Below are 27,232 nucleotides of genomic sequence, written 5' to 3'. Positions count from 1 at the left end.
TGCATATAATAAACATCTTTTATTTGCATAATTGTCCCACGGTACAGAAAATGCACTATATATTGAACATTTTCCAAAAAATGTAGAATATTTAACCATAACATGATAAACAATAACATTATCATATTTACTTTATGTAATAATACATTATCAATAATAATAACATATGTGTTGATCTATGCATGCATTGTGAAACTAAATACTGATGTGCTAGGCAACTGACTTTACATTCGAATAAATGATTACTATACATGTATGTTGAAATATAAGAATCAATCTTTTAAAACTAATTTTCTCCTCCCATTTTTTCAAAATAGGTAAATTATGACACTACTTTTGGGGATATGTTGTTAAACATCATAAGAAAGCAACCCAAAACAACATAACACAAAAAGAAACCATCTAGTCTACAGACTAACATAGTCTTTAACAAATAACTAAACAATTCAATCAACCTTTAACAAATAAATAAACATATGTCTACACACTATGTCAACTTGTCAATTGCCCTCAAAGTCTACAACAAAATACAGATTATCCAATAGATTGTACCTTGAAAAGAAACATATATGGAGGGAATAATGTTCTGCTCTTCAGGTATATAATACTTGAAACAGTGTATAACAGGCTATTATTTAAAGTTGGAATTATTTTAAATTATGGAATTTGCATAATTTCTTGTGTTTGAAATTTTTAATAAATTCCATGTTTATTTGGACTTTAATGTTCTGTGCTGCGCACAACACTTTCTATTACAAAGAAGATAGTACATTTTCAATAGAATGTAATGTGCCGCGCACAACACTATCTATACAAAATACATTGTATGAGAAGTGTTATGTACACTCAAAACATTATAATACCAAACAAACATGGAATTTATTAAAAATTTCAAGCACAAGAAATTATGCAACTTCCATAATTGAAAATAATTCCAAGTTCAAATAATAGCCTGTTGTATTCTTTTTTTTTTGTTTGTCGTCTTGCATAATACCTTTTAATATAAATTGGTGACCAAAACAATAAAATTAGATGCCATAAACATTGATACATTAAAAATATAGATTAAAGCTCTATACAGGCAACAGCAAAATAAACAAGGGGAAACAACTCTAATAAAATTGTCAAGACTTATAGAGACCCACAAAATGAAAACATCCTTATTTTTTTAAGTAAATTGTTCAACACATACAAAAGTTAGTGCATGATGTGAAAAATTCCTTATCTTTTTACAAATAAAAAGTTTCATAACTCTAGAAAAACAAAGTGAAAATTGTAAAAACATATATGACCTTGACACCAATCACTCAATATAATTAGGTGAAGTTTGAAGTCCACCACTCAAGGACTAGAATATTGAATTTCATAAGAAATCTAGAGAAAAATTGAAGCAAATTTGGAACAATATTAAGAATTTAAACCAATTTGAGCAGCTGACTTGTAAGAAATTACACAGCCATCTGAATCCAATACATTGTTTTGTACCATTTCACATGAATTACTACAGAAAACAAATAAATGTGGATAGTGTCCACATGTGGACACAGATGATGCCCTCGCTTGCATATCATATAGTTATAAAGGGACATAACTGAAGAACGGTAAAAGTGACACTACCCAAATTTGAACTTGATCTGAGTTTTGTGGTAACAAGCATTGTGTGTAAGTTTCATAACATTTGGTTGAGGCAAACTAAAGTTAGAAAACGGAAACAAAAAATGTGTACTTGATCTTTGTTTTGTGGTAATGATTATTGTGTATAGGTTTCATAATGTTTGGTTGGGGCAAACTTAAGTTACAGAATGGAAACTAAAAATTTTGCAATCTTTCGATATATAAAGGGGCATAACTCAATAATGATTAAAGTGACACTTCCCTAATTCAACTTGATCTGTGTTTTATCAGTGGAAGTCAAAATTAAACATTGCATTGTATAAAGCATTGATTGTAGTTGATTCAACTATAATCATGGACAAAGGAAGATAGCTCCAATTTTAAAAATTACTTGATATTTAGAAGAAAATAAAAATTTAGCAATTTTTTCATTTGTAAAGGGGCATAACTCTAGAACGGTAAAAGTGACGCCACCAAAATTCAAACTTGATCTGTGTTTTGTGGTAATAAGCATTGTGTATAAGTTTCATAACATTTGGTTGAGGCAAACTAAAGTTTGAGAACGGAAACGATAAATTCAGCAATTTTCCATTTGTAAAGGGGCATAACTCTAGAACAGTAAAAGTGACGCCACCAAAATTCAAACTTGATCTGTGTTTTGTGGTAATAAGCATTGTGTATAAGTTTCATAACATTTGGTTGAGGCAAACTAAAGTTATAGAACGGAAACCAATTTTGGGACGTACGTATGTACGTACATACAGACGGACAAGGGTAAAACTTAATGCCCCCTCCGCTACGGCAGGGGCATAAAAAACCTTAATATTAGTTGAAGATAAATGTTCTTGACCAAAGTCATAAAAAAACACTATTTTGGCCCCCTAATTTACAACTTTGTCAACAATCCTCTGCAATTTGTATGTTCTGTTTGTATTAGGGATCATGGTGTTAAAACTTTAGAATAATCTGGCAACAAGAACATCATTTACTGCAAAGAAACTATAATGTCTACACACAGATGGAAGGACAAGGAAGGCAACAAACAGCACCATATTTTACAACCAACAAAACATGTTGTCGTATAAACAGACACTGTGAAGGGCTTCAAGTATGGTCATACTTAAATCAATTAGAGATCATAAATAAATAAGATGTATCAAATATATGAACTGCATACTCGTCAATGATTATAACAATATTCAACAGTACGTAATATGTGTAAATGGTGCCTGGATTACATCAACATACATTTTATAAAAAAAAAAGGGAAAAATCAAACAAAACAGTCCCCAAAAAACAAAGAGCTAAGTAGTCTAAAACATATCCTGTACATAACATTATATATTGTAATAGATTTTTATGTATTCAAGCTAAATAGAGACAGCTGTCAAACTTTTATGCTATCAAATCTATAACTCAACAATTTTAGCTGGAGATTAAGAAAACAGTGCGGTATTTCTTTTGACAAGGAACAATAAAATGCTTCGCTGGGCGCAGCTTGATACGACCACAGAGGTCGAACCCTGAACAGTTGGGGCAAGTATGGACACAACGTTCAAGCTTGATACAGCTCTGAATTTGGATTGTGATTAAATATTTGACACAGCATAGGTTTCTGACACAGAAAGAATGTGGTCTAAGAACTTCAAATTTTTTAATTTACCTATTATGGTCCAATGTCCAAAATCATAATACATGGTTAGATTCAGCATATCAAAGAACCCCATATATTCAATTTTTGTTGAAATCAAACAAAGCTTAATTTTGGACCCCAACTTGGACAAACTTGAAAACTGGTCCCATAATCAAAAATCTAAACACATGTTTAGATTCAGCATATCAAAGTACCCCAAGAATTCAATTTTTGTTAAAATCAAACTAAGTTTAATTTTGGAGCCTTTGGACCTTAATGTAGACCAATTTAATAAACGGGACCCAAAATTAAAAATCTAAAAACACGGTTAGATTTGGCATATCAAAGAACCCCAATAATTCAATTTTTGATGAAATCAAACAAAGTTTAATTTTGGACCATTTTGACCTCAAAATGAACCAATTTGATAGCGGGCCCACAAATAAAAAATCTAAATACATGGTAAGATTCAGCATATCAAAGAACACCATATATTCAATTTTTGTTGAAATCAAACAAAAAGTTTAATTTTGGACCCCAATTTGGACCAACTTGAAAACTGGGCCAAAAATCTAAAATCTAAATACATGTTTAGATTCAGCATATCAAAGAACCCCATATATTCAATTTTTGTTGAAATCAAACAAAGTTTTATTTTGGACCCCAACTTGGACCAACTTGAAAACTGGGCCCATAATCAAAAATCTAAACACATGTTTAGATTCAGCATATCAAGTACCCCAAGAATTCAATTTTTGTTAAAATCAAACTAAGTTTAATTTTGGAGCCTTTGGACCTTAATGTAGACCAATTTAAAAAACGGGACCCAAAATTAAAAATCTAAAAACACGGTTAGATTTGGCATATCAAAGAACCCCAATAATTCAATTTCTGATGAAATCAAACAAAGTTTAATTTTGGACCCTTTTGCCCTCAAAATGAACCAATTTGATAGCGGGCCCACAAATAAAAAATCTAAATACATGGTAAGATTCAGCATATCAAAGAACCCCAGAAATTCAATTTTTGTTGAAATCAAACAAAGTTTAATTTTGGACCCCAATTTGGACCAACTTGAAAACTGGGGCAAAAATCTAAAATCTAAATATATGTTTAGATTCAGCATATCAAAGAACCCCATATATTCAATTTTTGTTGAAATCAAACAAAGTTTAATTTTGGACCCCAACTTGGACCAACTTGAAAACTGGGCCCATAATCAAAAATCTAAACACATGTTTAGATTCAGCATATCAAAGAACCCCAGAAATTCAATTTTTGTTAAAATCAAACTAAGTTTAATTTTGGACCCTTTAGACCTTAATGTAGACCAATTTAAAAAACGGGACCCAAAATTAAAAATCTAAATACACGGTTAGATTTGGCATATCAAAGAACCCCAATAATTCAATTTATGATGAAATCAAACAAAGTTTAATTTTAGACCCTTTTGACCTCAATATGAACCAATTTGATAGTGGGGTCCACAAATAAAAAATCTAAATACATGGTTAGATTCAGCATATCAAAGAACCCCAGATATTCAATTTTTGTTGAAATCAAACAAAGTTTAATTTTGGACCCCAATTTGGGCCAACTTGAAAACTGGGCCAAAAATCAAAAATCTAAATACATGTTTAGATTCAGCATATCAAAGAACCCCATATATTCAATTTTTGTTAAAATCAAACAAAGTTTAATTTTGGACCCTTTGGACCTTAATGTAGACCAATTTAAAAACTGGACCCAAAATTAAAAATCTAAATACACGGTTAGATTCGGCTTAACAAATAAATAAATGTTGTCAAAGATTTTACAAATCTAATGCGCCATAATGTGCAATTAAAGATTACTTCATGAAATTTTTCAATATTTGAAATTTGAAAAAAAAAAAAATATTTGAAGAATAATTCTTTTTAATTTCTGAAATCTGAAATGAGAAAAAATTGACCCCCCCACAATTTCTTTTTACCCCCCCCCCCCCTTTTTTCCCCCAAAAAATTCTTTCCCTCAAGATATGGTCATAATCTCAATTCAAATTTCCAATGGAGTTTGCAACCATAATTACCCATTTAAATTTACCATAGTGCTAATTTAATCTATTTTATAATAGAATTCAAAATATAGTGTCAAATCTTTCATAAGGATTTTTTTGTTAAAAAAAAAAGATGCAACATTTGCAGATATTTTTACTGGTCTTCCTTTATAAATATGCATTTCTTTAAACATAATTTAAAAGCAGTGTAAGGGAAGTAACCAAAACGTTGTATTTGGATTACCTCCCTTACACTGTTTTAAATTATCTTAATTGTTCATTAACCATTACTTTATACATAATTTAAAAGCAGTGTAAGGGAGATAATTTCATTGATGTATTTGATTTATCTCCCTTACACTGCTTTAAATTATGTTTTGTACTAAAGTATTTGTCCATTAACCAGGACAACCTTGTTTTTCCCCCTTTTTTGCCCCTAATTCTTAAATGGTTTGAGCCATAACCCTCCAAAGCAAATCCTAACCATCCCTTTGTGGTATGGAAACTTGTAGTATAATTTCAGAGAGATCCATACACCGTTCCACAGTTATTGTCTGGAAACTAGAAAATGCTTATTTTTGGCCCCTTTTTGGCCCCTAATTCCTTAACTGTTGGTACCATAACCCCCAAAATCAATCCCCACCTTCCTTTTGTGGTATTGAACCTTATGGTAAAATTTCACAGAGATCCATTCACTTAAACTAAAGTTAGAGTGCGAAAACTAATGCGTCTTCGGACGACGACGACGCCATCGTCATACCAATATATGACCACAAAAATTTTTTTGCGGTCGTATAAAAATGTCTTAAAACCATCTTTACAAGAAATCACATCGATGGTCTTGTGGTAGCTTGCATGCCATGTGTAGGGGAGGGTTTCCATTTGATTGTCAGGAATGATTATTTATCTGTTTGATATGAAAAAAAAATCAGGATCTAAAGACCTAACGTGATGGCACCATGCCGCATCCAACCCCTATTTCACAACAACACTATCCCAATCTCAATCATGTCATGTTATCTTTCAGATCGTGAATATACATGATATATATAAAATAAGGCAATGTTTAAATAATGCAAATGGATTTATATTCAAACAGTTAAATTTGATGAATTTCGTCTACATTTAATTTAAGCATCTTTCTTTTCCCTGTTTCTGAAAAGATCAAATTTACTCATGAGGATATTTTAACCTTTTTGACTTAATTGCGAAATTAGTCATAGTTTGCCCTTCACATATATTTCCCACTATAGTATTTTTATTTAAAAAAAATAATTATAATAATAAAAAAAAAATTCCCAAAAACTATTTCAGTAAATTATACATTTATAACAATAACCATAGAATTATTTGTCCCCTGTTATGCAAATTACCCACAATTAAATTCCATAATAAATCAATATGAGCAAAATTGCCATGGTCTGAAGTTTGGCAAGACTGAACATAAGAGACACCTCTATTGTATAGACCTAACAGTATACCATTGTGAAAAAAGTGGAAAATCTCAAATCTTCCAAACTGAGATGCAATTTTTTTAAGCAGAGCCTGAAAAAATAGTTTCAGCAGAATCTTCTCCGGTGAAAGTAAACTTGTACAATAGTTATTGCTATTATTATTCGCCAGCAGATTTTTTTGTAACTAATTCTATTTACAAATAACACCGTTTGCTCCTGCATTGTGACCTCATTATTATTACTTGTAAATGTTAAGTAGATATCCCAAAATTATTTTGATTAATACAGTCAGAACATGCAGAATGGATTTTACAAAATAACATCATATTAGAATTTTAACTCTTATCAAATTATATACATTCCTGGCTTTAAAATGTTAAGTTTGAGCGCCAGAAAAGCACTTCAGACGCACAAATTTTATGATTTTTTTTTTTTCACTTAAAACTTTTTAGTATTTGTTCTTGGTGAAATACTGCTTTTTGCTCTATTATCACATACTTTAGATTTATTCAGATGAAAATTGGTGATTGCCTTGGATAACTTTTAACCAAGTATTGTGTTGGTCTAGACCTGATTATGTCAAACCAAATTAATTTAAACCTATTTAATCCTTTATACTTTATTTTTTTTACTTCCTCAATGAGAAGGATATCAACTTTAATCCTATATAACTATTTAGCATTAACAAAACAACCAGGAAATAGTTATTATCAATAAAATATTTGACCAATTAAATTAACAATGATCCAAGCAATCTCAATCAAAAATATTCAAAAATCATTTAATTTTCACTAAAAATTATCTAACTAATGTTTAAACCAAAATATGATTACATAAGTACATTTCAGCCCTCAATAAAGCACTTATCATTCCAAAACAGTTAAACATAAAACAATGCAGTTTAAAAAATGATTAAGATATAAATGATGATTGAAGTTTTAAGAGAGGATGTAACACAAATAATTCAGTCGATATATTCCATTGCTTTACATTAGCTACATTCAAATACTAACCCCAGCTAATTGATGTTTAAACCATCATAGATGATTATAATACTATGTATGATCATCCCTCAATAAAACATCTTCATCTCCAAAACAGATCTACATGGCATCAGGCAGTTTGAAAATTATTGAGAAACAAAGATTCAACCATGATGATGTTTTAAGAAACAACTAACAAATAAATATATGTATATATATTACTAAAAACAACAATAAAATTCAATAACAAAAATATTAATGGGACTAATAAATGTTTGGATAGATATATTATTATTAAAATACATTAATTCGGTAATTTTTAATCTGAGATTTCTGTCAATATATAATTATATATACAGCGGTTTATTACACAATAAGCAATTTTTGTACGGCTCACCTTGCATCTGTAAATTGATATCAATATCTATAGACATGCATGGATATGTCAGCTGATAAACTGAACTACAATATTCAATTTAACATGATGAAAATATTTAATTTAAACATGCAATTTCAGTCAGTGTAATAGTTATTCAAGTAAATTTTTGGTTGGCTTAATTTATTTTTATATTAGTTCGAACTTTAAAATAGGCTGTAATAAAAAACTTTCATTGACCATTAAATTGTACTTTTATAAATAGTAAAGACAACCAATGAAACACTCTATATGTGTAATGCAGTCAAGCAAAAAAATAAAACAAGAAGAAAATATTACAGATAATATCTGGACTACTAAGGGAGATAACTCTACTTTCAAAAGTTGTTACCTGTAACTGTAATTTTTTTACTTTAACAGGAATTATCCCTAAGACTATTTTTTGTAATTCATTATTCATTACAAATAATCTAATATTTAATAAACTTATATTTGACTTTAGTTCTATTTCTAGTTGCCATCTTTGTCACTCAGTAACAAATCTGACAAGACATATAAATGTCCAATGTTAAATTCATAAAGATTGAATGCAAAGAGTACTGTTATGTAGCTTTTGATATCAGTCAATTTTGTTACTTTCATCTGTCAGGTAGTTTGACCAATACATTGAATTAAGGTCAGATAGAAAGATTTGTTATACTGGCCAGCATGACATTTTTCTTTTTTTTTGTATTTTGTCAATATTGGCTATCACAATTACAGAAACTACATTTGTGTATTTATGTTGGTTGGTTGACTAGGTTGTTAGTAGGTTGGAAAAGATTTGTATTTAATTCTTTAAAAAAATGTAAATAACATTTTTAAATAACTTTTTCTTTATTTGTCTATTCTTAAGCAATGGGCGATAGTCAATATGACCAAACTGCACAAGGTTTATCATTATAGCTTAAAACATTGAACTATTTAAATTAATGATTGAATTAGAGTTAAAAATGTTTTATATGCAAAATGTTTAAGATAATAAATACTGTTTTGTTTGGATCTTATATCTGTTATAAACAAACTTATAAATGTTTATAAGTATAAATAAAAGATCTTTACCTAATATACTTTGAAACAATATTTTGGAAAATCAATAACGTATTTATATTAGGAATTGAATAAAGCTGTTGTCTCACAATACAGAAAAAAAAATCCTTTGAAAAATATATATCTGACAGCAGGTTTTTTTTCTCACAAATACTTTTATAATTGTTACGGGCTGTGACATTACAAAAATTATAATAACTAAAATACCTCCACTTTGATTGTCAAATTTTGTAAAACAGTATAGTATAGTAGAATTATTTCAATTACAATGTGAATACCTGCACTCATACTTTAAAATTCAAACTTAAACGCAACTAAAGTCATTTGATATTGACCTTGACATCAGTTGATGTAGAGGCCCCAACAGGATATCTACTATACATATAAACAGAATACATAACTAACGAAGCACCCAATGAAAATTGCAATGTTAATTGGAAATCGAAAAAGTATATAGATGCTATACATGATAAAATAATGGCGGCCGATGTGGCGAAACCCTTTAATATATTGTCTGCATATTTAACTACCACTGCTACACATAACCCTCCAAACGATTGTAAAAATATAACAAACCAAACAATACTATGGTAGCCATGGAAAAATCCCTTTTCTGTCACTTTTGTCCCATCATTAATTTCCATGGTAATTAATCCTATCACTACACCCAGACCTCCGAGTTGTACATTTCGTAACCAAACGGATCCTTTGGTTCCTTTTAAAATCTTTTCAAAATACACTCCTGCAAACCCTGACATACAGCATGATATGACAACACAGATGAAGCCTAACATTGGATTCTGTTCTACAGCTGGTGGTGCTTTCTGTTTGGATTCAGTTGGCTGTAATTGTACAACTGACACACCAATAAAAAGAATGACAAGTGATGTCCATTGCAACTTTGAAATTTGTTTCTTCAACATGAACACAGAAAAGACAGCTGTGGTTAAAATTTTCAGCTGATATGAAACCTGAAAAAGAAACAACTTGTTTTGAAAGAATATGAATTTGCTTTAAATGAACTGATTAGTTAGGGGGAGGGTTGGCGCCTTCAAACTAGTTTAAACCGACACATTCAGTATGCGCATGTCACAAGTCAGGAGCCTGTAATTCAGTGGTTGTCGTTTGTTGCTGTATATCATATTTGTTTTTCATTCATTATTTTGTTCATAAATCAGGCCGTTAGTTTTTTCTTTTGAATTGTTTTACATTTGTCATTTCAGGGCCTTTTATAGCTGACTATGTGGTATGGGTTTTACTCATTGTTGAAGGTCGTACGGTGATCTATAGTTGTTAATTTCTGTGTCATTTGGTCTCTTGTGAACAGTTGTCTCTTGGAAATCATACCACATCTTTTTATTTTAATGATTATTCATATTAGAAGGCAAACCCATCAAGTCCTTACTTTTTAAAATTTAAACAAGTGGTACTGTGAGTATAGCTGACTTGACCTTGTATATAGACATTCCAACCTCTGGTGATGGATAACCAAAACATCAAGCATCAATTATATCATTCAAAGCATTCAAAACTTCTGAATTAAGCAGGAATTCGTATATTTGAAAGTATGTTGGTGATCACTTATTTGCAACGCACCTGCTGATGATCATGATGTGCAATAATAATACTGAGTAAGGTAAATTTAGAAATTATTGTGTGAATTTATTATTGTGATTTTTTTAAAAATGGACAAAAATGCGAGATTAATTATTGCAATTTCAGGAAAATCTGCATACAGATATATGTATCAGATATCAGAATGCAAGTTTTTATTATTGTGATATTCATCCAGTCGCAATATTCGCATTAATAAAAACCTAGCAATTATTTCTGAATTTACAGTATCATCAGTGATCATTAATATCCTTTAAGGTTTTTTTAACCAGACAAAGCCTGTCTTCATAGCAGGGGAATAAGAATTTCAAAAATGGTCCCTTAATGATAGATATATAATTTACTATCTATGAAGATATAACACTAATGTGAAAATTATAGTTTAGTATTAAATGTCCTGTTCATGCTGTATTAGATTTAAAATAAACTGCTTCGCTGAGCGCAGCTGGATACGCCCGCAGAGGTCCAACCCTGAACAGTTGGGGCAAAAATGGACACAATATTCAAGCTTGATACAGGTCTGAATTTGGATTGTATTAAATATTTGAAATATTATAGGATTCTGAATAAATGTAGTCAAAGAACTTGAAATTGGTTATATGAATTGAATTTATATTCAATTAAAGATTTCCTGGTGTTGTGCAATACACTCAGCTGTTGTGCAATACTTAGTAAATCTGTTGTCAGACTATAAACAATTAAAGTTCAATTAATTCTCAATGTCATATTAGAAATTTATGAAAATGTAAAGGGAGCATACATCAATAGATATAAACAATTCACCAAAGTTTCATGAGAATTGCTGACAGCATTTTTGAGTTATTGTCCGTAAACTGGAAAATCCCCCCTTTTTTAAGGAATAAAACCCCCTAACTCAGAAATGTAAAATGTATAAAATTCTAAATGATGCTTATATCAATAGATATAAACAATTCACCACAATTTCTTGCAAGTTGGTGAAAGCATTCTTGAGTTATTGTCCGAAAACTGGAAAATCCCCCTTTTTTAAATGAATAAAACCCCATAACTCGGAAACGTAAAATCTAAAATTTATAAAAAACGAAAGGGAGCTCATGTCAATAGATATAAATAATTCACCAAAGTTTTATGCAAATTGGTTAAAGCGTTTTTGAGTTAATGTCCGACATGTTGATGACGGACGGAGAGACGGACAGACGGACGGACGGACAGACGGACAACGGTATACAATAATACGTCCCGTAAACGGGCGTATAAAAATTATCTAATGAGAACTTATCCAAATTGTTTTGCTTACAATGTACAATATAGAATATATTATATAGATTTATAGTTCCAAAAAATCTACACATATCCCATTACATATCAATTTTACCAGAAGTAAAATTTTTGAATACCAGTATATAATTTTAATTTTTTTTTGAAAGGGTAGACTGCACTTCAACAAATTTAAACAAATTAAAATTTGTGCGTATCTGTGTTTTCTAAATTTATCACATTTTTTAATTTCTTTTGTAACTTGATTGATATATATGACACATAATGTAAATTTTGAATATATATTTCAAAGTGATATCCTAATCAAAATCAACTGTCTTGTGAACAAATTGTTTATTGTTGAAGACTGTATATCAACCTCTAGGTGTGTTTGAATCATTGGGTTACTGTTCAATTGACCTTTACCCAAATCCATTACACCACTTTCTATTCATGTCTACACTGTACATGTATGTTCACAAGTTATCACAAGCTATTAAAGTGCATTTCTGCACCTGAAGTTATCAAAATTTTATTAATATGTGTCAAAATATACATTTTGTTATTCATCAAAAACAAGTCTGTTAAGAATTTTACATATGTACAGTTTTACGTATATACAATGTATAAATATATTTAACTAATAATGAAATGTGTATTTTAATTTAAAGATTTTCATCTCATACTTAAATTTTATTCAGTAAGTCCTACAAAAATGTTTGGTGCAAAATCACACACCTAAACTGAAAGTTCAAGTTGGTCCCTTACAATGAATTCCCCTTGTGTGAATTATTCTGATCACTAATATGGATCTAATCGTATTGTAGCTACTAATCTGATAACTAAACATACCTGGTAGGTAGCAGCATCCAAATTAGACACAGCAACATACAGTAGATTATTCTGTAATACGTAAATAATGGATGGAATTGAGACTTTCACACAATCCATAGGCTGTTTGATTATATTATCAACCAGATGCTGGACAAATTTCTTAAAGCTTCCTTCTTGGTATAGTATTATTCCTAAAGATGCCAACACTTTGAATGCTTCGGACATGACAACAGCAGTAGTAGACATGAACATGTCCCCCTTTTGAGTCCTAACATATCTCATCGTCAGGATGAGTAGGGTATTTTGAAGGGCCAACAATACCAAACTGACGTACTTCAACATGCCACTGGTTTCTGGTTGCTTTGCTGTAATAAAATAAAGATTTCTTGAGTTTAAAATACTGCTAAGAATAAAATAATCTAGACTCGTTTTACATAGAAATCTCATATGGAATCTAGAGAGTGCAGTGAATGGAACTCTTGAATCTAATTGAACAGATCAGGATTTGATAGATAATATTAACAAGAATGTGTCCATAGTACACAGATGTCCCACTCACACTATCATTTTCTATGTTCAGTGGACCATGAAATTGGGGTCAAAACTCTAATTTGGCATTAAAATTAGAAAGATCATATCATAGGGAACATGTGTACTAAGTTTCAAGTTGATTAGACTTCAACTTCATCAAAAACTACCTTGACCAAAAACTTTAACCTGCCCACTGGCACTATCATTTTCTATGTTCAGTGGACTGTGAAATTGGGGTCAAAACTCTAATTTGGCATTAAAATTAGAAAGATCATATCATAGGGACCATGTGTACTAAGTTTCAAGTTGATTGGACTTCAACTTCATCAAAAACTACCTTGACCAAAAACTTTAATCTGAAGCAGGACAGACGGACAGATGAACGAACGGACGCACAGACCGGAAAACATAATGCCCCTAGGTGGGGCATAAAAAAAGATACGAGGACAGTCTCAAATTAACTTTTTTACAGTAAGTATGGTTAACGGCGTAAACAAACACATATATAAACCTTTTAAAAAAATCTCAAGCTTGAAAATTGCAATGTCAACACACTATTCTTGAAAATTACAAAAATTATATATATTCAGACATGACATAAGACAATCACTGCATCCAAGCAACCTTCCTCGCTAAGGACAGGCACATCAATATGTGGTGGGATTAACCTAGTTTTTTTTTAAGGTCACTACCAGAAAAGTACATAACTGTAAATTTAGTTTTCTGATTGAGATACAAAGTTCAAATATATATTGACCTACAAAAATGATATCACACTTCGAATTAATGGCGGCCAAGGGTTTCCTCAAGCTTTAAGGTTCGAAAAGTGCACAAAATGATCGTTTTTTGACAATATACCAAAAATGTGCAGACTTTGAAACCTAGAATGTGCTCTATTCAAGAGATTTGTTTAACCTAGTAGTAAGGCTTTTGAAATAGTTCCATTTAAGAACCAAATTATGGCCATTTTGATATTTTATGATAAAGTTGAATTTCAAGGCCATAATTGGCCTTAAATGAACCTTGTCCTTTGGTTGCAGCTAATTTACAGTAATGCAAGGTCACAGGCACTTGTCTCTGAAAAAAGTTACCTATATACTTCAATATTTCAAAGTATTATATTAAAGTATATACTATAATAGGTATTTTCTTTTCAGAGACAAGTGCCTGTGTGCAAGATATATCAGTTTTTTGTAGCACAGCATGCTGTACACATCAAAATTATTGATACCGCCACGGAAATGCCTGTTTACAGTGCAAGCTGCTACTTTTATGTCTTTGGGAAATTAGAGAATCATGTACAGCCATGTACTATAACAAAGGATATTTTATAATGTATCAGCCTTAATGTTTTTTAACACATGTTACATGTATTAAGGAATATATATACAAAAACTTGTGAAACTTATTGCAAACCTATATCTTAGAAAATGTTAGATATGAGATAATACACATTTTCATATTAATGGTTCAGGATTCAGATTATCATCTATTTGTGTCTAAAACTGATCTTCACCAATTGCAAAGAGATAGTATTTGTCAAAATGTGCATCTGCAACTTCGTATTGTTTAATATTGCAAATGTACTTTAAATGGTTTATGTTGCAAATGTACTTTAAATGGTTTTAATGTATTTGCCTTCAGTAAAATGATTAGATAGACTGTACCTGTTCTAATTCTATATTTTCATTGAAGCTGTCGAATACAACAAGATCCCACACAACCCAGAACCTGACATGAGTCAATTTATGCTCATTCAAAATCATGTCAAATCCCTCAAAACACAGTAATTAACAAGATCAGTCTGCTCCATCTGATTATGTTAAATTTTACACAACCTTGAAAAAGACAAAGTCTGCTCATATGTCCTTCTTGTTGTCTATACTGACTTCTACCAAATCAAACTTGTTCAGAATCAACATTGGAAAAATTCTACACCAAGGTATAATAATTCCATTTTTAATGTAACTGACAAATGATAGAACTTCCCATACAAAGTTTGTTTTTTTATATGCCTTTAAATATTACCTATTTCACATTCTATTTCTTTAAGCACCTGTACTTTATAATGAATTTTAACATTCAACATGGTCATTAATTTAACAAACGTTTCCATTTATTTAAGTGTTATTCAAATTTCCATGTGACTTGGATGGATAGTTGTCTCATTGGCACTCATACCACATCTTCTTATTTATATTTCCGTTTATTTGTTTGCTATAAACACTACGCATATTAATTAGCATAGTCTTTAATTTAATGAAAAAGACATGTTTATATGTAATTATTTGTAAATTAATGCATATGACTCTTAACAACATAAGCATTACAACTTACCTGACTTTAACCTCAAATAATGTGCACTTAGAATACAAGTTACATGAAATTTCCTTTTGAACAAATATTGTAACAACTAAATACTAAATATTATTTCCAACTGCTGCTAATTAAGTTAAGCTCACGATGATATCAATTTTGATATTTCTATTCAATTGGTTTTACTTAATTTTAGATTTATGTTTAATACAATATTCTGATATTAATACAAGTCTGAATAAAGTGCAAGTATATATATGTTTACATTGTAGAGGATCTTACTCCTTACATTTGACTTCAGGCAGATGGAAGTAGTTCCTAATTTTTTTCTAGAGGTAAATGACCAAAGATTTGTGACAGTATGCATGCTAATGTGAATTCAAATCTGTAAATACTATCACAATGAAATGGAGGGTAGGGATACTACATATTTAATAATGGCACAAAATCCTAAACACTTTATACGAAAACCAAAGCAAAGGATTACAGAGATTTTATTGCTGTTTATCAACTAAAGGCAGCAGTGATGCTTTTAAAAGTGCATCTACCAAATTACCAATAGTTACATATTCAAGATGGATTTGTTGCTTGATGCATTGAAGCACACATAATCATCGTGTGAATCTTATAATGATGTATTTCCCATTTTGTAATAGTGGTAAAAATTTAAATTAAAAGTTTAAATGCGCAATATCATAAATATTTGACTGAGACATAAAAAGTTATGTTGAATCAAATTTATGTACATGAAGTCTCAGTAACTCTTTGTTCGATTGTTTTTTTAATAGACCAGCAACTTAGATAAATAAAGCATCCCCTTTTCTGGAGACAGAACATTTCACTACAAACAATGTTGTTTTAGAAATTTATTCCTATATTTCTATTGGAAATAAACCATGTATTCTTAAACTGTGTAATATCAATTCTGGACTGCTGAGTCCAAACCATGCAAACAATTAAAGCATAGTACTGCTAAGATAATTTTGTCAGATAACAATTATTTTACAGCAAAAATACATGACAAATAGTGGAAATACAACACTATAAAAATATTTTTCTTTGAACTTACTAGATGAATAAGCTATTATAATCAAATGGGAGTATGGAGATAATATTTGTAGAACAGTGTAGTTCTAAGAAAAACTTGTAGATTGTAGAAATCTCGTATTATAGTTGTACAGGGAGATAGACCATAACACTTAGTTATCAAATACTAGTATATAGCTTAGTTATCAAATACTAGTATATAGCTTAGTTATCAAATACTAGTATATAGCTTAGTTATCAAATACTAGTATATAGCTTAGTTATCAAATAGTAGTATATAGCTTTAGTTATCAAATACTAGTATATAGCTTTAGTTATCAAATACTAGTATATAGCTTAGTTATCAAATACTAGTATATAGCTATCTCCCTTTTTTGTCAAAAGTGGACATATAACACTATAAGATTCACATGACCATATGTTGGATAATTTAAATGAATTACAGACCATAGAACTTAGGCTAATTAAGGAATCTTACAAACTTGGTCACAATTGGCCTGAAATTACTCATTGTAATATACAGAAATAATACAATCATTTTGGATAACCATGGGGTACAACTAAATATTTGTTAGATAACTTTGTCTGTCTTTAAAATTTCATGAAAGTGTAAATTAATGGACAATAAATTTGAAAATCTCATTTGTCTGTTATATTCAAAAGATTGTCGTTTTACAAGAACCCACTTTACCCATATTATGCTACTTAAAACTAAAAAATCTGTGAGCAGTAGCTATATATATTTCTTTGGTTAGATCTTCAGATAAATAAAAGAAGAATGTGTCTGAGCACATGAATGTCCACCTCAAGCTTTGCAATTTTTCAAGTTAAAAAGGGCATAACTCTAGAATGGTAAATGACTCATTGCCCAAATTCCAACTCTGTCTGCATGTTGTGGTTCTTAGCATTGTGTATGAGTTTCAATTTTGATGAGACAAACTTGAGTAAGAGTGCGGAAACTGAAAAAATTGCAATTTTCCAAGATATAAAGGGGCATAACTCTAACGGTTCTAATGTTCTAATGGCACAACTCTAGAACGGTAAGTGTCTCACTGTCAAAATTTGAAATCAGTCTGCGAGTTTTGGTTCTATAGCATTGTGTATGAGTTTAATAAAATTTGGATGAAGAGAAAACTTAAGTTGAAGTGTGGAAATAAAAATGGGACAGATAGGACAGAAAGAAGGATGGTTAAGGGTAACACTTAATGCCCCCGTTGCCTACAGCAGGGGCATAAAAATTAAAAAATTGTAAGCAGACCAAAAAAAGATTTTAAGGCATATTTTAACCAACCAAAAATAGGAGTTGTAAACAAAGGATAAGCATAAGGGGGATCATTTAAATTTTGAAAAGAAAATTCACTTACAGTTTTCAAGTAAATATTTCTTACAACTTCATGTAAACAAAAAGGATTTGTATAAGTATCAATCCCTGAGGACCCTGACTGCCTGTTTTTTGCAATTGTATACTGTAAATTCAGAAATTATTGCGAGGTATTTATAAATGCAAATAATGCGACTGTGTGAGTATTTCAATAATAAGAACTTGCATTCTGATAGAATCTGTATGCAGCTATTCCAAAAATTGCAATAATCATTTTTGCATTTTTGTCCATTTTTCAAATATCCAAATAATAAATGCACACACTACTTTCTGAATTTATAGTATTATATATATGTATATATATATATAAGTACATCTAAACAAGTGACAACTCTACGACAAATCCATCCATTGGATCACCAGTGAAGGTGATACACGGCTGAAAACATATAATATATTCATAATTACTCTAAATATCAGCACAACAATGTTAAATCTGCAAATTTGCTGCAATTTTTGTTCTTCCCTTACCGGGATTCAAACTCATGATATTGGGATATTGTGACAACACCGCCTCCACTGTTTCCAGTGCTCTAGACCACTTGGCCACCTAGACTGAACTAAAAATCCAGCTTTCTATTATATGACAGGTGCACTTATTCATTTTAGAAATGTTTAAGAAATTTTTACCTTTTTTCCAGACCTTGAAACATACAATGTAGTCATTATTAGCAAAGTCTTTATTGTAAAAGAAACATTCTGTGCAACATGGCCAGTTGAATGCCAATAATTGACAATCTGTGTTTTAATTTTTCCCTTGTGCCAGGATATTGACACCTTCTCTTTTTACAAGTAATTGGAAAATGATTATGAATGCCATGGGCATTGCAGGTTACCTTGCTTTGGGTAATTAAATTGCAGTTATCTTCCAAAACGTTTATCAGAATCATTTTGATAGAAATTATTTTGGAATTTAATAAGAAATAAAATGCTCCAGGGCGCAGCTTGATATGACCGCAGAGGTCGAACCCTGAACAGTTGGGGCAAGTATAGACACAACATTCAAGCTTGATACAGCTTTGCATTTGGATTGTGATTAAATATTTGACACAGCATAGGTTTCTGACACAGAATGAATGTGGTCTAAGAACTTAAAAATTTTAAATTAGACATTCACCTATAATGGTCTAATATCCAAAATCTAAATAAATGGTTAGATTCAGCATATCAAAGAACCCCAAGAATTCAATTTTTGATGAAATCAAACAAAGTTTAATTTTGGACCCTTTTGACCTCAATGTGGACAAAGTTGATAACGGGGCCCAAAAATCAAAAATCTAAATACAATGAAATACATGGTTAGATTCAGCATATCAAAGAACCCCATATATTCAATTTTTGTTGAAATCAAACAAAGTTTAATTTTGGACCCCGATTTGGACCAACTTGAAAACTGGGCCCATAATCAAAAATCTAAATACGTGTTTAGATTCAGCATATCAAAGAACCCTAGGAATTCAATTTTTGTTAAAATCAAACTAAGTTTTATTTTGGACCCTTTGGACCTTAATGTAGACCAATTTGAAAACGGAACAAAAAATTAAGAATCTAAATACACGGTTAGATAAATCGGCATATCAAAGAACCCAAATAATTCAATTTTTGATGAAATCAAACAAAGTTTAATTTTGGACCCTTTGGACCTCAATGTGGACCAAATTAAAAACGGGGCCCAAAATCCCAAATCTAAATACACGGTTAGATTCAGCATATTTAAGAACCCCAAGAATTCAAGAATAAAACCCCATTGAAATTGGTCAAGAAATAAGCAATTTATACGAAGTATCTTCTTTTGCACAATACTGTGCAATTAAATATTTCTTGCTATTGCGCAATACTGTACAATTGACAATTTCTTGCTATTGCGCAATATTGTGCTATTGGATATTTCTTGCTATTGCGCAATACTGTGCAATTGAAGATTTCTTGCTATTGCGCAATACTGTGCAATTGAAGATTTCTTGCTATTGTGCAATACTGTGCAATTGAAAATTTCTTGCTATTGCACAATACTTATTATATAATAATTTACACATCCTGTTTGGTGTGTATCTCCTACCATATCATTATTATTTGCTTTTAAATATAAATCAGAAATAACCAACTTAAAACGGAAAATTTTAAAAGAAAAAAAAAAGGAAACCCCCCCTCCCCCAAATTTTTTGAACCCCCTTATGATTCATCACCCCCAAACTTAATCCTCACCTTCCCTTTGTGGTATGGTACCTTGCAGTACAATTTCAGAGAGATCCATACACTTGAACACAAGTTATTGTCTGGAAACTAGAAAAATGTGTTTTTTGGCCCCTTTTTGGCCCCAAATTCCTAAACGTTTAGGGCAATTACCCCCAAACTCAAACCCAGCTTTCCCTTTGTGATATGGAACCTTGTAGTACAATTTCAGAAAGATCCATACACTTACACACAAGTTATTGTCCTGAAACTAGAAAAATGCTTGTTTTTTGCCCCTTTTTGGCCCCTAATTCCTAAAATATTGAGGCAATTACCCCCATCATCAATCCCAGCCTTCCCTTTGTGGTATGGTACCTTGCAGTACAATTTCAGAGAGATCCATACACTTGAACACAAGTTATTGTCTGGAAACTAGAAAAATGCTTATTTTTGGCCCCTTTTTGGCCCTCAATTCCTAAACGTTTCGGCAATTACCCCCAAACTCAATTCCAGCTTTCCCTTTATGATATGGAACCCTGTAGTACAATTTCAGAAAGATCCATACACTTACACACAAGTTATTGTCATGAAACTAGAAAAATGCTTGTTTTTTGCCCCTTTTTTGGCCCCTAATTCCTAAAATTTTGAGGCAATTACCCCTCAAAATCAATCCCAGCATTCCTTTTGTGATATGGAACCTTGTGGTACAATGTCAGAGAGATCCATACACTAACACACAAGTTATGTCTGGAAGTTACAAAAATGCTTATTTTTGGCCCCTTTTTGGCCCTTAATTCCTTTACTGTTGGTACCATAACCCCCAAAATCAATCCCAACTTTCCTTTTGTGGTATTGAACCTTTTGGTAAAATTTCATAGAGATCCATTCACTTAAACTAAAGTTAGAGTGCGAAAACCAATGTGTCTTTGGACGACGCCGGACGACGCCAACGTCATACCAATATACGACCACAAAATTTTTTTTGCGGTCGTATAAAAATTAACAAAAAACAAAAAGTGTGTGAATTTGAGTGAAGAACACATACATGACATAAGAAAATCTAAAATTGGCCATAAAATTTAAAAACAAAGATTGGCAATTTTCGTATATATATATAAATTTGTCAATTTAAATTTTTTTATTAGAAATAACAAAAAAATGTTCAAAGCTTGTTATAGGATAAAATATCGCTTTAAAGAGCTATTTTTTTTAATATAAGGGTTTTCAGTTTCAGGCTATGTAAATATAAAACATAACTTTTCTAGCTCAAATTAATGGAAAATAAAGGATATGGTTTATTAATTATGACAAAAAAAATCACTACACATTTGAATAAAATGCTCCGCTGGGGCGCAGCTTGATACGACCGCAGAGGTCGAACCCTGAACAGTTGGGGCAAGTATGGACACAACATTCAAGCTTGATACAGCACTGAATTTGGATTGTAATTAAATATTTGACACAGCATAGGTTTCTCACACAGAATTAAAGTGGTCGAAGAACTTAAAAATTTTTAATTTACCTATTCAAACCATATCATTATTATTTGCTTTTATATATAAATCAGAAATATCCAATTTAAAATGGAAAATTTTAAAGAAAAAAAAGGAAAAAAAAATCCCCCCCTCCAAATTTTTTGAACCCCCTTATGATTCATCACCCCAAACTCAATCCCAGCTTTCCCTTTGTGGTATGGTACCTTGCAGTACAAATTCATAAAGATCCATACACTTACACACAAGTTATTGTCCTGAAACTAGAAAAATGCTTGTTTTTTTGCCCTTTTATGGCCCCTAATTATTAAAATTGAGGAAATTACCCCAAAATTCAATCCCAGCCTTCCCTTTGTGGTATGGAACCTTGCAGTACAATTTCAGAGAGATCCATACACTTGAACACAAGTTATTGTCTGGAAACTAGAAAAATGCTTATTTTCGGCCCCTTATTCCTTAGCGTTTTGGGCAATCACCCCAAACTCAATTCCAGCTTCCCCTTTGTGATATGGAACCTTGTAGTACAATTTAAGAAAGATCAATACACTTACACACAAGTTATTGTCATGAAACTAGAAAAATGCTTGTTTTTTGCCCCTTTTTGGCCCCTAATTCCTAAAATGTGGAGGTAATTACCCCCCAAAATCAATCCCAGCATTCCCTTTGTGATATAGAACCTTGTGGTACAATGTCAGAGAGATCCATACACTTACACACAAGTTATGTTTGGAAGTTACAAAAATGCTTATTTTTGGCCCCTAATTCCTTAACTGTTGGTACCATAGCCCCCAAAATCAATCCCCACCTTCCTTTTGTGGTATTGAACCTTATGGTAAAATTTCATTGAGATCCATTCACTTAAACTAAAGTTAGAGTGCGAAAACTAATGTGTCTTCGGACGACGACGACGACGACGCCAACGTCATACCAATATACGACCACAAAAATTTTTTTGCGGTCATATAAAAACTGCAAAATTTCCTTAAAATTACCAATTCAGGGGCAGCAACCCAACAACAGGTTGTCAGATTTGTCTGAAAATTTCAGGGCAAATAGATCTTGACTTGATAATCAGTTTTACCCATGCTAGATTTATTCTAAATGCTTTGGTTTCAGAGATATAAGCCAAAATCTACATTTTACCCCTTTGCTCTATTTTTAGCCATGGCTGCCATCTTGGTTGGTTGGCGGGGTCATCAGACACATTTTTTAAACTAGATACCCTAATGATGATTGTGGCCAAGTTTGGTTATATTGGCCCTGTAGTTTCAGAGAAGATTTTTGTAAAAAGCTAACGACGACGGACGACGCCGATGACGTTGCCGATGACGGACAACGAACGCCCTTTGGGCCAGGTGAGCTAAAAAATAAACTTAAATATTTACTAAATTGTAGCTACATGTATTACCCTTTTAAAGATTTAAAAAAAAAAATCATACATTTTTTTGTATGTCATACATGTCAAATGGACAAATCTTTATTGAAACATATGATGTACTTTTATAATTTTACAAAGAATATGTATTTATCAGGTATGATTATCTCTATAGGGTTGAAACCATTTAATGAAACAGTTAATTGGTTGATATACATAAATAGTGGAAGTGACTTAAATTTGTGATGTATTTATTTGTATGAATTCTAGAGCATTACTTTATACATAGAAATATGTCTAAATACAATGTTTCTTACAAGGTTGGGAGGTAAATACCGCCACTGGTATTTACCGGTATTTACCACCCCGGACAATATTCCTTAAGTGGTCAATACTGGCAAATACTGGTCGATTTAAATTTTCATGGTGGTTTTTACTATTTATTGAAGTAAAAAAATTATAAAAGTAAGATATATATTTAAACTTTTATCGTTTGGCATGTTTCAGCTGATATAAATGAATGAATTTGATATGTTTTATTCATTTTTAACACTTATACCTACTAATTTAGTCCTTATTAGTTATGATATTGCATATTTTAGATATATGTATAAAGAATTGACAAATTAATTATTACAACATTTTTCAATCAAGATATTTTTTATTGAAAATGCATAATTTTTACAGATACATAAAACTACAGGTAAATGAAGTTACAGGTGTCTTATTACCTATCACCTGGCATTTCTAGGTGTGAAAATTTAATTACTATAAAAACAACAGCCCCCAATAAATGATGACAAAAATTGGTTGAAAGTAATAAAAGTGATATTTGAAGACTCACTTAAACAATAAAATATTTCCTGTCTATTAAATGTGAGACAAAAATCATCTTTATGCAGGAAATGGAAGGTATGAAGGACCTTTACTCTTATGGCTGAACTGTAATTTATGTTTTAAACCAAAAAATATATAATGTAGTATAAATTTTACCTTTACAATCAATAATTTATAGTTTATACATGATTTACATACACATAGTACAACCATCTTGACCTTAAGCACCAAACTGAAACCTGAAGACCCTATTTGGAACTTCTATACAATATAAGACAACAACAAAACCAGTGCAAAATGTAATGATTGCAATGCTATAGTCAGTGCAAAAGTCACCTGATGAGTTTCCTTGCCAGGGACGAAACATTTCTATCTTATGTACTAATAAATCATTGTAAATCACTGTTTATTAAGAATTTACAATAAAAATAGATATGAGAACATTTAAAATGACTTTAACACTTTCATTATTTCATTACTAAAAGTAATTGACCAGGTAGAGAGTGGATTTTATAGTAATGTCCACTCAAAATTTCAATCGACCAGTATTTGCCAGTATTTCCCGGTATTTACCGCCGGCATGGTCAATACTAGTGTTGACCGCTTTTTTTGCCAACCTTGGTTTCTTACAACTTAAAGACATTCTCCATTGGACAATCATTCCATACACTAAATAAAGTTGAACTATTGCTTTTAGTAATTGATTATCTGACAGAACCATCAAAACTTAACATTGACCAATGAACCACAAAACTGAGGTCAAGGTCAGATAAAACCTGCAAGACGGACATGTACACAATCATTCTATTCACTGAATATAGTGGTTCTATCTATTGTTTATAGTATCTGTGATATTTACCAAACCACAAAAACTAAAAATTGTCAAATGAACCATGAAAAAAGGTCAAGGTAAGATGAAACCTGCCAGACAGACATTTCCAACTTCCATGAGTAGGGTTTTTTTTCTCATTGTTGAAGGTCGTATGGTTACCTATAATTGCTTACATCCACTTCATTTAAAGTTTGGTGGATAGTTGTTTCATTGGCAATCAGAGCAGATGATCTCCTTATTTTTATATATGTACAATCATACCATACACCAAATACCGCTGATCTATTGCTTATACATGTGTAGTACATATGTAATATACATATGAGAAACTGTTCAAACCACAAAAATTTAACAAACCAATGTACCATGAAAATAAGGTCAAGGCCAGATGAAACCTGCCAGTCATATATGTACACCTTACAATCATTCCATACACTAAATATAGTTGCCTTAATAATATTGCTGATGGTACATGTTATTGTTTGTACCTGAGATACAGACTTGACCACAAAACTTAACATTGATCACTGATCCATAAATGAGGCTGAGATCAGGTAAACCCTACCTGGCAGCCATGTAGAACTTGCTAAGATCAATATACATGTAGTTATTTTATTACTCATTATCATGACATGCATGATAATAAGTGTGAATTTTATGACAAAAAACTATAAACTTTTCCAAGCAGTCCCTGAACCAAGGACAATGGACATATGTAAAAGCAAAACATTGTAACCTAACCTGCTAACGGATCTACATACATGTATGAGGTATAAAGTATCCATGTCTCCTAACTTCTAAAATGAATAGTGTATGCAGTCACTGTTGGATTGTAATTCCTATGTCTCATATCTGTAAATTCGTCTCAGGTGAGACAAAAATTAGGGAAGGTAGGCAAACAATTTTACTTTTCTATTATAAGTTTTAATTGGTTTAGCAGGGGAGAGAAAGAGTCTGACTTTAATAGTGTTTATTCAATTAATTGTGGACACAGAGATATATCTCACATGTGTGTTAAGTTGATAGTAAAGGCAAATATTGAAATTAAAAAAGCAATACACATGATACATAAACATGTAAACTAGGCAAATATCAAAAGTCAGTGACCCTAAAGTGTGATTTGGGAATAGAAATATGATCACTTACAATGTAGGTCTTAATCTAACCGGCAGTAAAACACTAGCCAAAGATGGCATTTGTTTGGCTGTGCAGGATGTACAAGTATGCAGCCACATCATGTCCAAATTGGGACGTTAAATCCTATGCCTCGTGGAAAGATATTGTCACGCTCTTTGCACATTTTGAACCCTTGCTACAACTCTTTGAGGGGTCCATGTGTGGCATGTTGCAAGGAAAAATTTCTGCCTCTCTTCAATATACCCTCATTTTCCAGTGGTAGTCAGAATTTTCCTAACTTATATCCCAGACAACCTCTATTACAGAACCTTAGCCCATTTTATATTTATCGTTTATTTGTTCTCGTCCTGAACATGCATGAAATAGTTTTCACTGGACATTAAGCAACAAACAATCAATCAAAGTCAGGGAACCATGACTGAATGTACAGGGCCAATCAAAGTCAGGGAACCATGACTGAATGTACAGGGCCAATCAATTAGGGTAGAAAAAAGATATGCCAATGATAATAGCACTGCATGCCAAGTATTATTGACAAATCATAAATTGTACTGAACTTATCACAAACACAAGCATTTTTGTGTAGGCCTTACATGTACAATGTATATTACTGTTTTTATAGAGCACAACATACTAGAATAATAAGATAGTTGAATGTGACCTGTACACAGGATGAAGAAGTACAAAAAATGTATACTAGAAATGTATCCCTCATTTGAACTATAGTTACTCATTTGGGGGTTGTGCCCAACCTGGTACAGTTTTTAGGAATTGAGACTGACCCCTGCCTCCTCTACAACAGGGCACAGTTGATGGTCAGTTGCAACGTTGCAAAACAATTTTTTATAAATACTGTGACGTTACACGTGAACTAGATATAAACAGACTAATTAAAGTATTTAAATTACAGCAGTTTGTAAACTGACTATACAATTTAATCCCTATTATCGGGGCGCTCTATCTCTATATCCTTTATATGGTATTTATGTTCTAAGTTTTGCATTACCTATTATAACTTTTGCATCATCAACCAGCCCAAGTTCAGCATCCCGAGTCTTCTCGTTACTTATCATATTGATTTGTGTAGTTTCTGACGTAGACAGCAGTGTTTCTGTTTGACAAGTCTGTGACATTTGTCGGATCAAAATATCTTGTTCTTACAAATCGATTTGCCTCCAACTCTGTCAACGCGTATAGACGACAGCAGGTGACATTTTTCTGAATGAGTTGACAACACGGGTTA

The 27,232-nt window shown here is 31.5% G+C and overlaps 1 protein-coding gene and 2 long non-coding RNA genes across 3 annotated transcripts; 1 reads left to right on the top strand and 2 right to left on the bottom strand.

The window, feature by feature from the left end:
* On the bottom strand, nucleotides 1-5,208 carry LOC127723043 (uncharacterized). Its single transcript, XR_007991815.1, has 2 exons — nucleotides 4,567-5,208; nucleotides 1-3,519 (listed from the first exon to the last, which is right to left on the bottom strand). It is a non-coding gene; the product is annotated as an uncharacterized LOC127723043 (long non-coding RNA).
* LOC127723053 (uncharacterized) lies at nucleotides 2,996-22,035 on the top strand. The gene is made up of 2 exons (XR_007991836.1): nucleotides 2,996-3,129; nucleotides 21,690-22,035. It is a non-coding gene; the product is annotated as an uncharacterized LOC127723053 (long non-coding RNA).
* On the bottom strand, nucleotides 7,924-27,232 carry LOC127722845 (UDP-N-acetylglucosamine transporter-like). Its single transcript, XM_052229349.1, has 3 exons — nucleotides 26,996-27,232; nucleotides 12,887-13,233; nucleotides 7,924-10,155 (listed from the first exon to the last, which is right to left on the bottom strand). The coding sequence occupies exons 1-3, from the start codon at nucleotides 27,120-27,122 to the stop codon at nucleotides 9,505-9,507; spliced, it is 1,125 nt and encodes a 374-aa protein (XP_052085309.1). The 5' UTR covers nucleotides 27,123-27,232; the 3' UTR covers nucleotides 7,924-9,504.

This window comes from Mytilus californianus, unplaced genomic scaffold (genome assembly GCF_021869535.1).
Source record: "Mytilus californianus isolate M0D057914Y unplaced genomic scaffold, xbMytCali1.0.p SCAF_1, whole genome shotgun sequence".
NCBI lineage: Eukaryota > Metazoa > Mollusca > Bivalvia > Mytilida > Mytilidae > Mytilus > Mytilus californianus.
This window is presented reverse-complemented; position numbering and strand designations above follow the sequence as displayed.